Source organism: Anser cygnoides, chromosome 26, assembly GCF_040182565.1.
Source record: "Anser cygnoides isolate HZ-2024a breed goose chromosome 26, Taihu_goose_T2T_genome, whole genome shotgun sequence".
In the NCBI taxonomy this organism is placed as follows: Eukaryota; Metazoa; Chordata; class Aves; order Anseriformes; family Anatidae; genus Anser; species Anser cygnoides.
In genome coordinates, this window is record NC_089898.1 from 468,203 (window position 1) to 480,268 (window position 12,066).

Here is a 12,066-nt window from a genome sequence, read left to right on the forward strand (position 1 = left end):
GGCATCGCTCCTGCGGGTACGCCCCGGCTGCGCCCAATGCGGCGCTGGTGCTGGAGGGCGATGCGGAGCCAGCCCCAGCTGCTTCTGAGGAAAGCAGGAGATTTCATATAATGCACAATTATCTGATAATTTACCCGTGGGAGAAATTTCTTTCAAACCTTTGGCAGGTATCAGTTGGCTTATTTCCTAGAGAGTGAGGTTTTATTCCCTTTATGTATTTTATTCTTCTGGAAGTGTAGGAACTGTGGGTTTCTGTCTGTGTGTATGCATCTAATCCCTTATGATGCCATCCTGTCTTCTCCTGAAGCTTAATAACCCTGATCTTTTCAGTCTCTCCTGGTGTGGAAATGGTCTGATAACAAACACTGCTCTTCTCTTGCCTCTTTATTTCCTCTGTGCCTTCAGGGAGCTGTAGGCAGCAGGACTTCACACAGAGTGGGGTGAAGGCGGACCATTTCTCCTGCTAGTAGCAGGTGCCCTAACCTCCCTGCAGCTCAGTTCAGCTCGGGGGAGAGCTCTGTGAAAGCTCCTGGAAACCTACACGAGATGCAGGTGTTCCTCACCTGGGTCTTTTCCCCCCTTTTTCATCCCATGTTGGATACGCATCTCAAGGGGATGTGAAGTCTTATTGCAGTTTGGTTTTGTATGCAGTGCAGTGGAGCATCTTGCTTTTTGTAACTTCATTTCTTGCTTTTTCTTTTTCTTTCTTTTTCCAGAGTCGGAAACATGCCAGCAAAGTTCGCCTCTATTATATGCTTCATCCCATAGATGGAGGCTGTCCAGCTAAAAAGCTCCGATCAGAAAATGTGGGTATAATTTGAGTCCCTGTTTACTCAACTGCTTTGTGAATCATTGACTCTGTGCATTTTTTTTCTGTAACAGCTACAGATAACCAAGTACCCAGAGGTAACATTAGATTAGCTGAAATGCTAAGTAACTGGAAATAATTTTCAATAAACTGTACAAGAAATATTATGCACGTCAGCAACAGTAATTGCATTTTTAGTTATTTGAATGCTCTTTCACTGCAGATATCCAGCATTTATTTAGTTTAACAAAGACCAAACTACCTGTAATGGCCTGGTTTTTGCTGTTGAGAGACTGTGCGAAAGTCAGAAAGGGTAAATTGCTGCAGGGAGGCTTATGGCTGGGTGTTCGGGAGGCTGGAGGCTGCTCCTCGGTGGCTCTGGCCGAGGCTTTAGAGCTGCTGTGCTCGAAGCCAGCAGCTTTTCATATGCAACTGCAAAACTTACTGTTTGTCCAGCACTTTGGGGGCAGTGCAGTGTGTTCTGGGCCTTAAAGGGAGGACTGTGCCTCGGACCCTGTGCCCCCCGCTCGGACTCAGCTCCAGGTGTCCCTGCCGTCCCGGTGCCATGATGCAGCTGGAAACCACAGCGTGACCGGAAAGGTCACCCGAGACTAAAGCGACCTCCACAGGTCTCCTCTGACCTGATTTTTTCTATGAGTCGATGGAAACAGGGTGCTGCAGCTGAAAGGCTCCTCGTGGAGGCTTTGCAATCAGTCTGCAGTTTAAAAAAATGCGATTGGTTCTTCAGCTGCATTCACATAAACACAGACGTGAGGCAATCAGACCAGCCCACAGCCATTTGTCGGGCAATAAAGGCAGACTACATTTATAAGTGAATGATTCTCCGTGAATTATTCATTCAGCTCTTTCCCGTGTTCCCAGGCCCGTGTGAGAGCTGCTGATGAGATTCCAGCAGATAGCATCCAAGCCATTTCAGATCTGTGCGACTGTGGCTGTGGCTTAATGCTATCAATATTTAGCGAGATATCTTCTAATTAAAGGAAGAAGCCTGCGAGTGTTGCCAAAGGGATCTGAAAGCTCCTTCACACAGTAATTAAAATTTTAGTAGAACTTTTATGTTGCACACAGGGTAATTGCAGATGCAATCTACCCCATAACAACAGAATCTCACACTATTTTTACCGAATTATTAATTACAGGATGTTAAAGATAGAGTGGACACGCACATATAGACTCGGAACATAATTCTTTAATGAGCTTCATTACATCAAACGAGAAACCCCAGGCCTGCACGTGCACCTTAGCACATGGATATGGTGGACAGAGAGAACCAAACAGACCTTAAGTCAAAGCTGAACAAATTCCCATTTCTTTTATGAAAGGGCACAGTGAGGACTAAGGTAATTCTATGTTTCCTGCTATTTGATTGTGCCAAGGGCAGCCCTTAATGGGGCATGAATTGAATAAGTCCTTATGAAACAGGTGAATGATATGCTATGCAAGACCTACATTCTGAAATTATTTATATTATAAAAATATAGCAGGGAAAATCTGCCAACATTTACAGCGCAGTATTTGCAAAGTAGCCCTATTGCTGATCAGCTATTATCCAAGCTTTTAGCATTTAAATAGTACAGAAATATTTAGGACATCTCTGAGGCAGCATGATAACATCTTTACTGTGTACAGAACGCAGCTGTATTGCCAAATTCGGATATCTAGCAACGTTAGTCAAGCCATGACATACTGACTTTAATGAATATTAGAAATAATCCTTGCAAACCAATTAAATTTCCACAACTAAAAAGGGAGTATTAGCCTTCTTTCATCAAAAACTGCACTGTTACATGACTGTATGCCATTTCTTTTGTATCCTTTTGGCCACAAAACAAAAATACTTTGTCTTTCTCCAGATGACAATAAGAAGGAAAAGTTTCTGCAGCTGTAGATGCTTGATGAAATCATTTAAGAGACAACATTTCCTACCTGGCCTCTCAGTGGTGTGAAGGGTTGTATATGCTACTATTTGAGGAGTATAAAAATATTCTGCATTCCTAAAACACCCATTATCCTTGCAAAGTAAGACCTAGACATACAATTAGTTTTGCACTGGGTGACATCCTAATTGTTGGACTATTCATTACTATTTTATTTTATTTTTTTTTATGGGGAGAAGGGACAAATCTCATGCCTTTGGTGTACTGAGTGATGGTTGACATTTCATTTTAAATTTCCATTTAGTGTTTCAGCTGAAACCAATCCGAGAAAGTCACAGCTTGTGTCAGGGCCACTCTGAAATTGGAAGTCATAACCTCAAGTCTCAGAATTAGTTTTAGTCAGGGTTTTCTCACTTGAAAAAAACCCAACAAAGTAGGACCCCAGTTATAATCAGGGCAAACATGATGAAAATTTCTGATATGCTAGGAAATGAACTCTTTGGGCTGGGAAAAAAGCCTTCCAATTCTTTCTAGCCCTACTTGTACTGTAAGATGGTGGAGTTGCTTTAATCATCATTTTCTTTCTGGCACATGTGCTTGTGTTGTGAAACGCATCCCTCACTTCATCCAGGGTTGGCTTTTTTCAGTGGATTTATAGGTCTTAAGATGCTCCCTAAAGCCTGTTTCGGATTTAGATTGCCATAAATTGGTACTTGCTCTTTGCTTGTACCACAAGAAGAGCAGGCTCCAAAAGAGCAGGCAAGCGGTCTAAACTTCATGCAGAGCATTGTGGAAATCGCGCTTTAACAGCAGCACCTTCTTCATGCACAGAGAATTAACTCAAATTTAAAAGACACTTTGCAGTGCCTTGAGTGGTGTGTTTTATATTGCTGTATTTCAAGGGTTTGTATAATCTTTTCTTCTTAATAAAAACTAGGAAATGAAGACAGCAGATTTGCATCTATGGATTAAATATCCACACTTTTCTTGAGGATTGCTTAAGCAACATCCAGTAAAAGACTGCAACTGCCTGGCCCTGTGTGAGGATTATGCCTTTTAGTGGCTTGTTAACAGGCATCTGAATAACTGAAGTTAATTCTGTTGGATGTACAAGATTTGCTTTGAAATGTATAATATTACAAAGAGAAGCCCTATGAATTAGGCTGGCCTGCGCTGCTGCAGAGCGGGGGGAAAGAGGAGCAATGTCAGCCCTGGGAAACAGATACTTGATCTCCGAGGCTGTGCATGTTGTGCTGTGCTTCAGCTGATGCAAGGTCATTAGCCCTGTCACCGGTACATCTTTGCAAAGGTTAGAGAGAAGGGACTGCCTGGAGAAAACTGCAAAACCAAACAGTAGAAAAAAATCCTTGCACATTGGCTCAGCTTATGTAGCATGGGGCTAGAGTTGCTGGTCTGGGTTTTATGGAAGCTAAATTGAGATGTTTTCAGCTTTAGGTTGAGCAGGGCAAGGTGAGCAGTGGGAAGGGACCCAGGGGTGCTGCGGGGTGTGGGGGGCTCCTGCCCTGGTCCGGGCTGGCCGGGCTGCCGGCAGCGCTGGCCCCTGCGTGATCTGGCCGACAAGCGACGTTGTTTTACTGCTTGGCTGCACAATCCTATCAACGCAGCGTCATTCAACAGGTGACAAAAGACACCGGGGTCAGGTTCCCCCCAGCCCATCTGTTTACAGGTAAAACAGCCGCTGACAAAGCACCAAGGCGTAATTACCCTTCAGGGCTGGGTCTAGCCTCTGGACAGCATAGTGCAGAGTCCAAGGAAGGTGATGCTGCGACAAATGCTGCAAGTGCGGGTACCTAAGGTCTCTCCAAACGTCTCGATACTGCTAATGAAGAACAGCATTCAGGGTGTGAAAAATGGCTGGCTGTTAGAGCAAGGGTCTGTTTGTGTTTTAGGCAAAGCCTGGGGCTCTCGGACTGACCAGGAAATTAGGGCCACTGCTCGTCAAGCAAATGCCAGTCTGGTGGTGAAATCCCCACCCGGGCTTTGAGATGCTCACCCAGAAACATCAGTGAGCTTGGATAAGATGTGTAGTGATCTAGGATAAATGTGTAGTGGATTGGTTTAATTGTGAATTTGGGGGGTCTGAGGGTCATTTGAACGCTTTTCTTTTTTTTTTTAAAGCAGTGTATCTGTGAAAGTAGGTTGGGAAGAAAAAAACATCACCGAAGAGCAGAGCAAGCAGAGGAAGGGACCCTAGTGCGTAAACACTGAAGTGTATCAGGTTTTCAAATGAGCTCTGTTGGAGCCTCTTTATATGTTACCACCTCTGATGATCAATAGAGTCTGGGAATTTTTCCTCGGCTCTTAACTTTCAAGTGATTTCTCTTTGAAGACATAAAATATGTTGAGAGAATCCTATTTAAAAGAAGTGCAAATTACACCCAGAACAGTACTTATCACCTCTTGAGATTTCTTCCTAAGGTTTAAGTTGATTTATAGTTAATAACAACAACAAAAAAGCAATGAAAATCAGTCCTCCTTCTAATTGTTCTTATTTCTTGGGAGAAGACGATCTTAAACAGTGGGTTGGGTGCCACTGCACAATCAGTTCGCTGTTCCAGGTCTTGCAGTGCCTTTATTCTGCTCCACATCTGCTGGGGGGCTCAGGGGGCACCCCCGGTGCGTGACTCAGGGTCACTGCATGCGGTGCTGCTTTGCGTGGGGGTTGCACGGGGCAGGAGCTTGTGTGCCTGGCACTCTGGGGCACCGTCCGTGAGAGCCGAGGACATGTCTGGAGGAGCCGGCCGGACGCTGGTCGGGATGTGCTGGTGGTGGCAGCGCTACTGGGGCTCTGGCGGTGCTGCGTGTGACCTGGGGAGAAGTCTGGGCTAGAACCGTCTCACGCATTTGCATGGGGGAGTTAAAAAGCTGGGACCTTCATTCTCTGTCCAAATAGAAGGATGAAATTTGACAAAGGGGAACTGGGTTTTTGAGTGCGTTTTTGCTGTGTGGCCAGCACTGGGCTAAACAGGGTGCCCCAGTAAACGCCTGAGCGTCTTCTATCTTTGCACATGGATGAATTGCAAAATGCATTTGCAGCTCGTTGTGAAGTGAAGATTGCAGCTTCTAAAGCAGACTGTTTTCTGTTTTGACAATATACCAGCAGTCGGAAGAATATTTGTTTAAAAAAAAAAAAAAAAGAATAAAAGTACCTGACTGCCTCCAGATGGCTTGTCCCTGGAGGCAGTCTTGCCATGGCATGGGGCCTCTTGCCCGGAGAATGAACCAGGATGCGAACTGCATGCATACAGCAGGTCACTTCCCAGCTTTGGAGAGATCTTGCTCTTCACGGAGCAGTATTTTCAAAAGTGATCGTTTAGAAACTGTGCTAGGCAACCAACCTGCCATACTGCGATCTTCTGAAAAGAGAGGCCATGCATATATGGTCCTAAATGCAATCCTTATTTCCTTTATGGAATGGATTGAATAATTAATTGTGACTAATGGTGCAAATGCGCCTCTTTCCCCTGCTTAATAGTTGTTTGTACGGTTACCCTTGTATCTGTGGATACTGTTTGTTCGCAAACATTTGCTGGCAGCAGTGTTGATATTTTGCTGACAGCCTTCAGCTGCATCCACTTTTTCTCACAGGGTGTGCTAAGAGCGATAGGTCTCAGCTCAGCTACACGGCTGGCCAGAGACGTGCTGGCTCTTATCCTTTCAAGAATAACTTTAGTGAGTGATGGAGACAATATTCTCATTAAATCAGGGTTTATTTGTAAAAATAAAAATGCAGTGACTGGTAACTGTGAAGAACGAGCCCTGCCTACATCACTGTAGCAGAGAGAACCTCTTGCTGGGACTGGAATACAGTCACGTTCTTGAAGTTTTAATACTTCTGGTCATCTATTAGCTGACATCCAGGAGCTTGCAAAGGGACACAGCCTTCGCACTGAGATGCTTCGTTGTGCGGATACCCACGGAGTCTGGGGGAGAAATGGAGCAGGAGACCCTTGGAAATCACGTCCTCGACATAACCCGGAGTCCTCCCCTGCTTCCCCGTGGCTGCCTGGTGGGCTGATGCACCTGTTTTTTGTGTTTTTTTGTCTCCGTCCAGGGCAGTGATGGTGACACGGTGGATAAGAACAAATGCTGCACACTATGTAACATGTCCTTTACCTCAGCAGTGGTGGCTGAATCGCATTACCAAGGGAAAATCCATGCCAAAAGGTTAAAACTGTTGCTAGGTGAGCCGCCGGCACTGAAGGCCGCAGGTAGGTGTGAGGCGGTGGGGCCGGCGCGGGCTGGGGCAGCGCACGGGCACCTTGCTTGCGCCCCTCTTGTAACGACCTTTAGGAATTGCTGATACTCGTTATTGTCTGCTTTGTTCACGTAGATTAGTGGCTTATCAGCCAGCGCTGGCCTTTCTGTGAGAGCCCTATATCTGGTTCCGTGTTTCGGAAATGTTTTGCTCTGTGGAAGGCAGTATCTCCGCTGGGCACAAATAGCTGAGCCTCGCTTTAATTATCAAAAGTTATTTGACAGCTCAGCTAATACACTTAATAAACCTTTCCTGTTACTGTACAGAGCAGAATCCCATTTGCTTTTACCTCAGAGGGAAACGTAGTCTTTAAAAATGTTTTGGATCGATTGTCTTTTGAGTTTTGCCCAGACAGGTATTCACGCTTTCCTCCACAGTGATTCCAATAATGTGAGCCTATTAACCTTCACATTTAAAACGTCGAATGTTTGAATCAAATAATTTAACCATCTTATTGTTTGCTTAACCATAAAGTCCCTGCAAAACACTAATATACTGTAAAACAAAACTTCCCCTGGGGCGGTCAGGCCAGAGGACACTTGAACAATGTATTCCTCATGCTAAACAGGCAGCACCGTTGTGCTGTAGCCCTGCAGACAGATGTCTGTACTTCATTGTTAGTATTGGTGGCGCTTCTTTTAGAACAATATAAATTTTTCTGGGCATTTTATATCCTGCCTAACAAGATGTGCATAAATCTTAGAAATGACTAAATAAGGTTTTTTTTGGCTGCCTGTGTGTTTTTGTTGTTGTTTTTAACTTTACAGACTGACGATGCTGATGCATATCATTTGTCCTTTATCGGTATTGGCTTGGGAAATGCTATTCCCTTTGCCTGAGGGTATACAGGGACTTGCATTAGATCGTGGCTTGCTTGTTTTAGCTAACGAGGGTGTTCTCAGAAGGCTTGTTAAATGAAGGTGTGGCAGCGTCCCCGCTGAGGTTGCTGAGATGCACCTGAGAACTTCGCTGGTCCTTTGGGCACGTGGCTGGGGAACCCATGGGAGCCAGCGCAGCGGGATTGGCACCTCTGTAAATAAAATCAGAGATGTGCATGGACAGACAATGTGTAGATGAGACAAATCGTACAGTCTGCTGCACTACAGACCTCTGAAGCAGCACGGGGCTGGCTTAACGTAGGGTCTCTGAGTTCTGGCAGCGACCAGCTGTGCTATGCTGCTGTTAGGTACAGGGGCTGCCGGGCTGTGTCAAGGCATGACTTTCAAAGAGCTGCAGCTTTGCATTGTGTTTTTATCTAATTTTTTAATCATCTGGATCAGCCTCACAGAGGCAATAAGTGATCTGCACCACATGCTCTGTGAGTAATGGGCTCTTCAGCTGCAGTAATCACTAGGAAAGAATAACTTGAGGACTCATCAAGTCTCCCAGATACTTGATCTGATGAAGCTGAGCCACAGGAATATGTTAATAAGCACCTTCTTGCTCTCCAGCAGTTCTCAGAAATGTGCTCTTTGGACATAGCATTTCTCTGGGCTTCCTATAGCGTTCCTCAGCATTCTTCCACTGGAATGCCATTTGCTATCAAACAAAAGTGAGAAAGGCTCTACACAAACATTTGAACTCTCATAATCTTTTCATTCATTCATCCAAAAAAAAAAAAAAAGCTTAAAATATTCTGAAAGTTTCCCAATTGCTTTTATTATGGCTGAGATTAAACAGATACAGTTAATCTAAGGAAGTACTTTAGTGGTATTAGGCAAGTAAAAATGGGTAACGACCTTCAGGTTGCAATATGTGATTTGCAGCCTTGCACAAAAATGTATTCTGCTACCCTGAGTAACTGTGAAACTCTGAATTGACCATTTGCTTAATTAGGGCATGTGTTTGTAAAGGGAGAAATGGATTTGTGAAATTCTTTGCACAACCATCTTTCTAGAAGTCATTTCATTCACACAGACATACAGATGCTTTTGTGGAGCATAGTGACAAAATGAGTTTAGGGGAAAAAATGAAGACTAATGAATGCAGTTGAAACTGCAGGGAAAATTCATAAAGAATTCTAGAGCTGTTTGAAGAGCAGTGTTTTCCAATTAAAAAAAAAGAAAAGAAAAAAAAAAAGCATTGGGGAACATGTATTCCTCTCGATGAAAGTGAAAAATTTGAAAAATATCTGCAGCTGGAGTTCCATTCCCAGTCACAGTTCCTGGAAGCAGCGGCATCGACCCTGAAGCACTCTGTGCCACAAGGTGCCGTGGGACCTGCGGTGATGGCCTGGGGCTGGAAATCCTCCTCGGCTTCACCTCTGCAGAGCGGCTTCTCTCCAAGTACAGCCCCGTGGCTTCCTCCCCGCCTCTCATCCGTGTCCATCAGGGCAGTGGCAGAAGGAAGGTTTTCTGCAGATATCTCCTCCATGAGCTGGGGAGGCTGAGCATGTGTCTGAGCGCTGAGCACTCGTCCCGGCAAGCAGCGTGGTGCCAGAGCAGTGCTGAGCACACTCAGGAGCAGTTCAGGGGCTCTCCGAGGAGCTCCCATGCTGCAAGGTGAGATGTTCGTCTCGTCTCTACTGAACTGGTACACAACACGCTTCTTCAGCATCACCATGGAGGCTGCATAAATCCTGAGCTTGAAGTAATCTGTGCCCTGTGCAGATGGAGCAGCGCAAGGCCTGAGCGCATGTTGTGCCCGGTGCAGGAGCTGTTCCATTGCCCCCGTGTTCCTACCAGGGAATCCAGAGGCACTTTGTGATTCCCTTATGCAGGAGTTTTCTTCACGCTGGCTTTGGGAAAGGTTGCAGACCCGTTCTGCAGACACGTGCTGCACGCACTGATGACTGCAGTCTGCCTCTGAACAAACCCCTTTTTAATATTCTGTGTTTTCTGTCTCACCAGTCCCATAGAAAATTAGATTTATTCACAGCCTCTTTACGGGGCTACACCTTCCCTGTCTATTTTATCATCCTAATGAAATACAGATCTCCAATTTCTCTGCTGGTGCTTTCAGAAGAGGGAGGAGTGCCTTAGCAGTAAGGTTTTTCACAATAGGAAAGCGATCTCTCATCGCTACAGCAAAATATTGGTGATGATTTTCTGTTGCTTCTGCTGTACTAGGTTGTAGCCCTCAGAGGCTTTATGTCACCACTATTTCTGATGAATTTCTCCAATCATTTCCAACATCTTCCATCAGCTTGCATCCAGTCACCAGGTTGAGTTATAAAGAACTGCGGGGGAAAAATAGCTGCTACCTCCATTTATCCTAGCGCGAGTGCCTGCAGTGCCCCTTTGTTGTGGCTCAGTTACTTTCTCCTTCTCGTGCTCCGTTCCTGGAGAGTGGCAAGGATGACAAGTTGGGTGCCATTTAAGTACAGCTATGAATAAGAAGCTTTGCATGCAAGAAATAAGTCAAACATTAGTTCATTGCCAGAGTGCTAAATTGTTTCTAACTTTGTGTTTTGCTTCATGCAGCAAAGTAAGGCTTTCTCACTTCCCTCCCACAGCAAACGGGAATGTAAGGCAGACTGTCGTGAGCTGTTTAGCATCTTGAAGTACTTGAAATAGTCAAACATGCAGCTTTTATGTTTGTGTTAGGACAGAGCAACGTTTTTAACATTTGATGTCTTGTGTTTATTATTAATTTTCATGTTGCTGCTCAGGGAATGATGATGTTTCCTGTTCTGTCGTAGTTACGTGCTGAATAACCAAATGACAAATCCACGTTTGTGGGGAAGTCAACTTTCATCTGTTTCTCTTCAGGAGGATTTGGAAGACACACGATGTTTTCATTAGTTGTCAGACTGGGTTCAGCACACCTTAGGACTGCTTGTAGTTGTAAACTGCCCCTGAGGAACGTGGCTTTACGAGAAAATGCTTTGTGTTGTGAGAGCTGAGAGGAAAACCCTCCCGTGCCGGAGCACGGCGCCGGGTCCATGCGAGGCTGGGGGACTCGGGGGGTACCAGCACAATCCCCGCCGCAGCAGCAGTGTCCTGCGGACACCCTCCCTCCTGCTCTGCACTCGGGTGAGCACCAACAGCACCGGGACAGGCCTGGATGCACAGCCACGGTACCGGCTGTCCGGCTGGCAGCCGAGCAGCATGGCACGCTGCTGTCGTATTTCCTTAGCGAGCGGGAGACGTAACTCCTGCGGACACCACCAGCTCCGCGGAGCGAAGAGCTTCCCCTCTGGTTCCCATGGTTCCCCTCTGGCGGTAGCTGACACGTAAACAGGGATAAAGCTGAGTAAAGGATCCCTTAGATTTAACTTCGTAGCCTGGGGCCTGGCAAGTGGCATGTCGAATACATCACAGAGCTCCCGGGCTGCCGCAGTAGCCGTCTGTTCGGGCAGTGCCAGAAGCCTGCGCATCTCTGGTTGTGGCCACTCCTGTGGCCAAGGGCAGAGGCAGGAGCAGGACAACGGCGCCTGGTGAGGTGCGGACCGTTGCTGGAGCAGGCGCAGGCCGTGCGTCGCTGCCCTGCGTGAAATCAATCCAAACGCAACGAGCAGGCGGTTGGCTAGACAGCAGAACGAGCAGAACAAACGTCTTCAGCAGGGGTCAATTAGGCGGTCACTTCATTAACTAATGCCCAAAAGAGCTCGTTCTGCTAGCACTGTGCAGGGCGTGGGTCACATCAGCAGAAGTGAGAAAATTCTTCTTCAGGCGTTTCTCCAAAAGAGACGTGGACGGGAGGATGACAGTGCCTCACAACCAGCAATAATCCGGGCAGAGAACATCTGATACCTTGGCAGGTGTCATCAAAACAATAGAGGCTCATAAAACCCTGGAAATGGATAAGGTTGTAAGTAACGTGATCTGTAAGATATGATTTCCCTGAGGAAGGTTAATAGGCGTGCAATCCCGAACAGATCAGCAGAAGACTTACAGCAACGTGAACTCTCTGGAGCTGTGGAGACAAGTGCACTGGGCTTGGGTCATTATTGTGTGTCTAAATAGAGGTTTGTTGTGCTCCCTGCTGCCGTTCCTGGCACCAGGCACTGAGGTGGTTCCGTTGCTTGCCATCCCGTGCTCTGCTGGGGCTCAGCTGGAGCAGCAAGGGGCCTCCCCGTTACAGGCGAGCCTTAAACTCCTGCTTGCAGCCTTAGAAGCTGCCTATCCTTGTAGCACGGA

General features: G+C 46.2%; 1 protein-coding gene across 4 annotated transcripts in view; it reads left to right on the top strand.

Annotated features, from left to right (window-relative positions):
• ZMAT4 (zinc finger matrin-type 4) overlaps positions 1 to 12,066 on the top strand; it is a 99,607-nt gene that overhangs the window by 58,581 nt on the left and 28,960 nt on the right. For 3 of the 4 annotated variants that reach the window (XM_013194451.3, XM_066983375.1, XM_013194450.3), the window contains exons 3-4: positions 717 to 806; positions 6,782 to 6,938. In XM_013194451.3, the coding sequence (XP_013049905.2) occupies positions 717 to 806; positions 6,782 to 6,938 (247 nt within the window). The remainder of the gene's footprint in view (positions 1 to 716; positions 807 to 6,781; positions 6,939 to 12,066) is intronic. The other variant, XM_013194452.3, reaches the window with a different exon arrangement.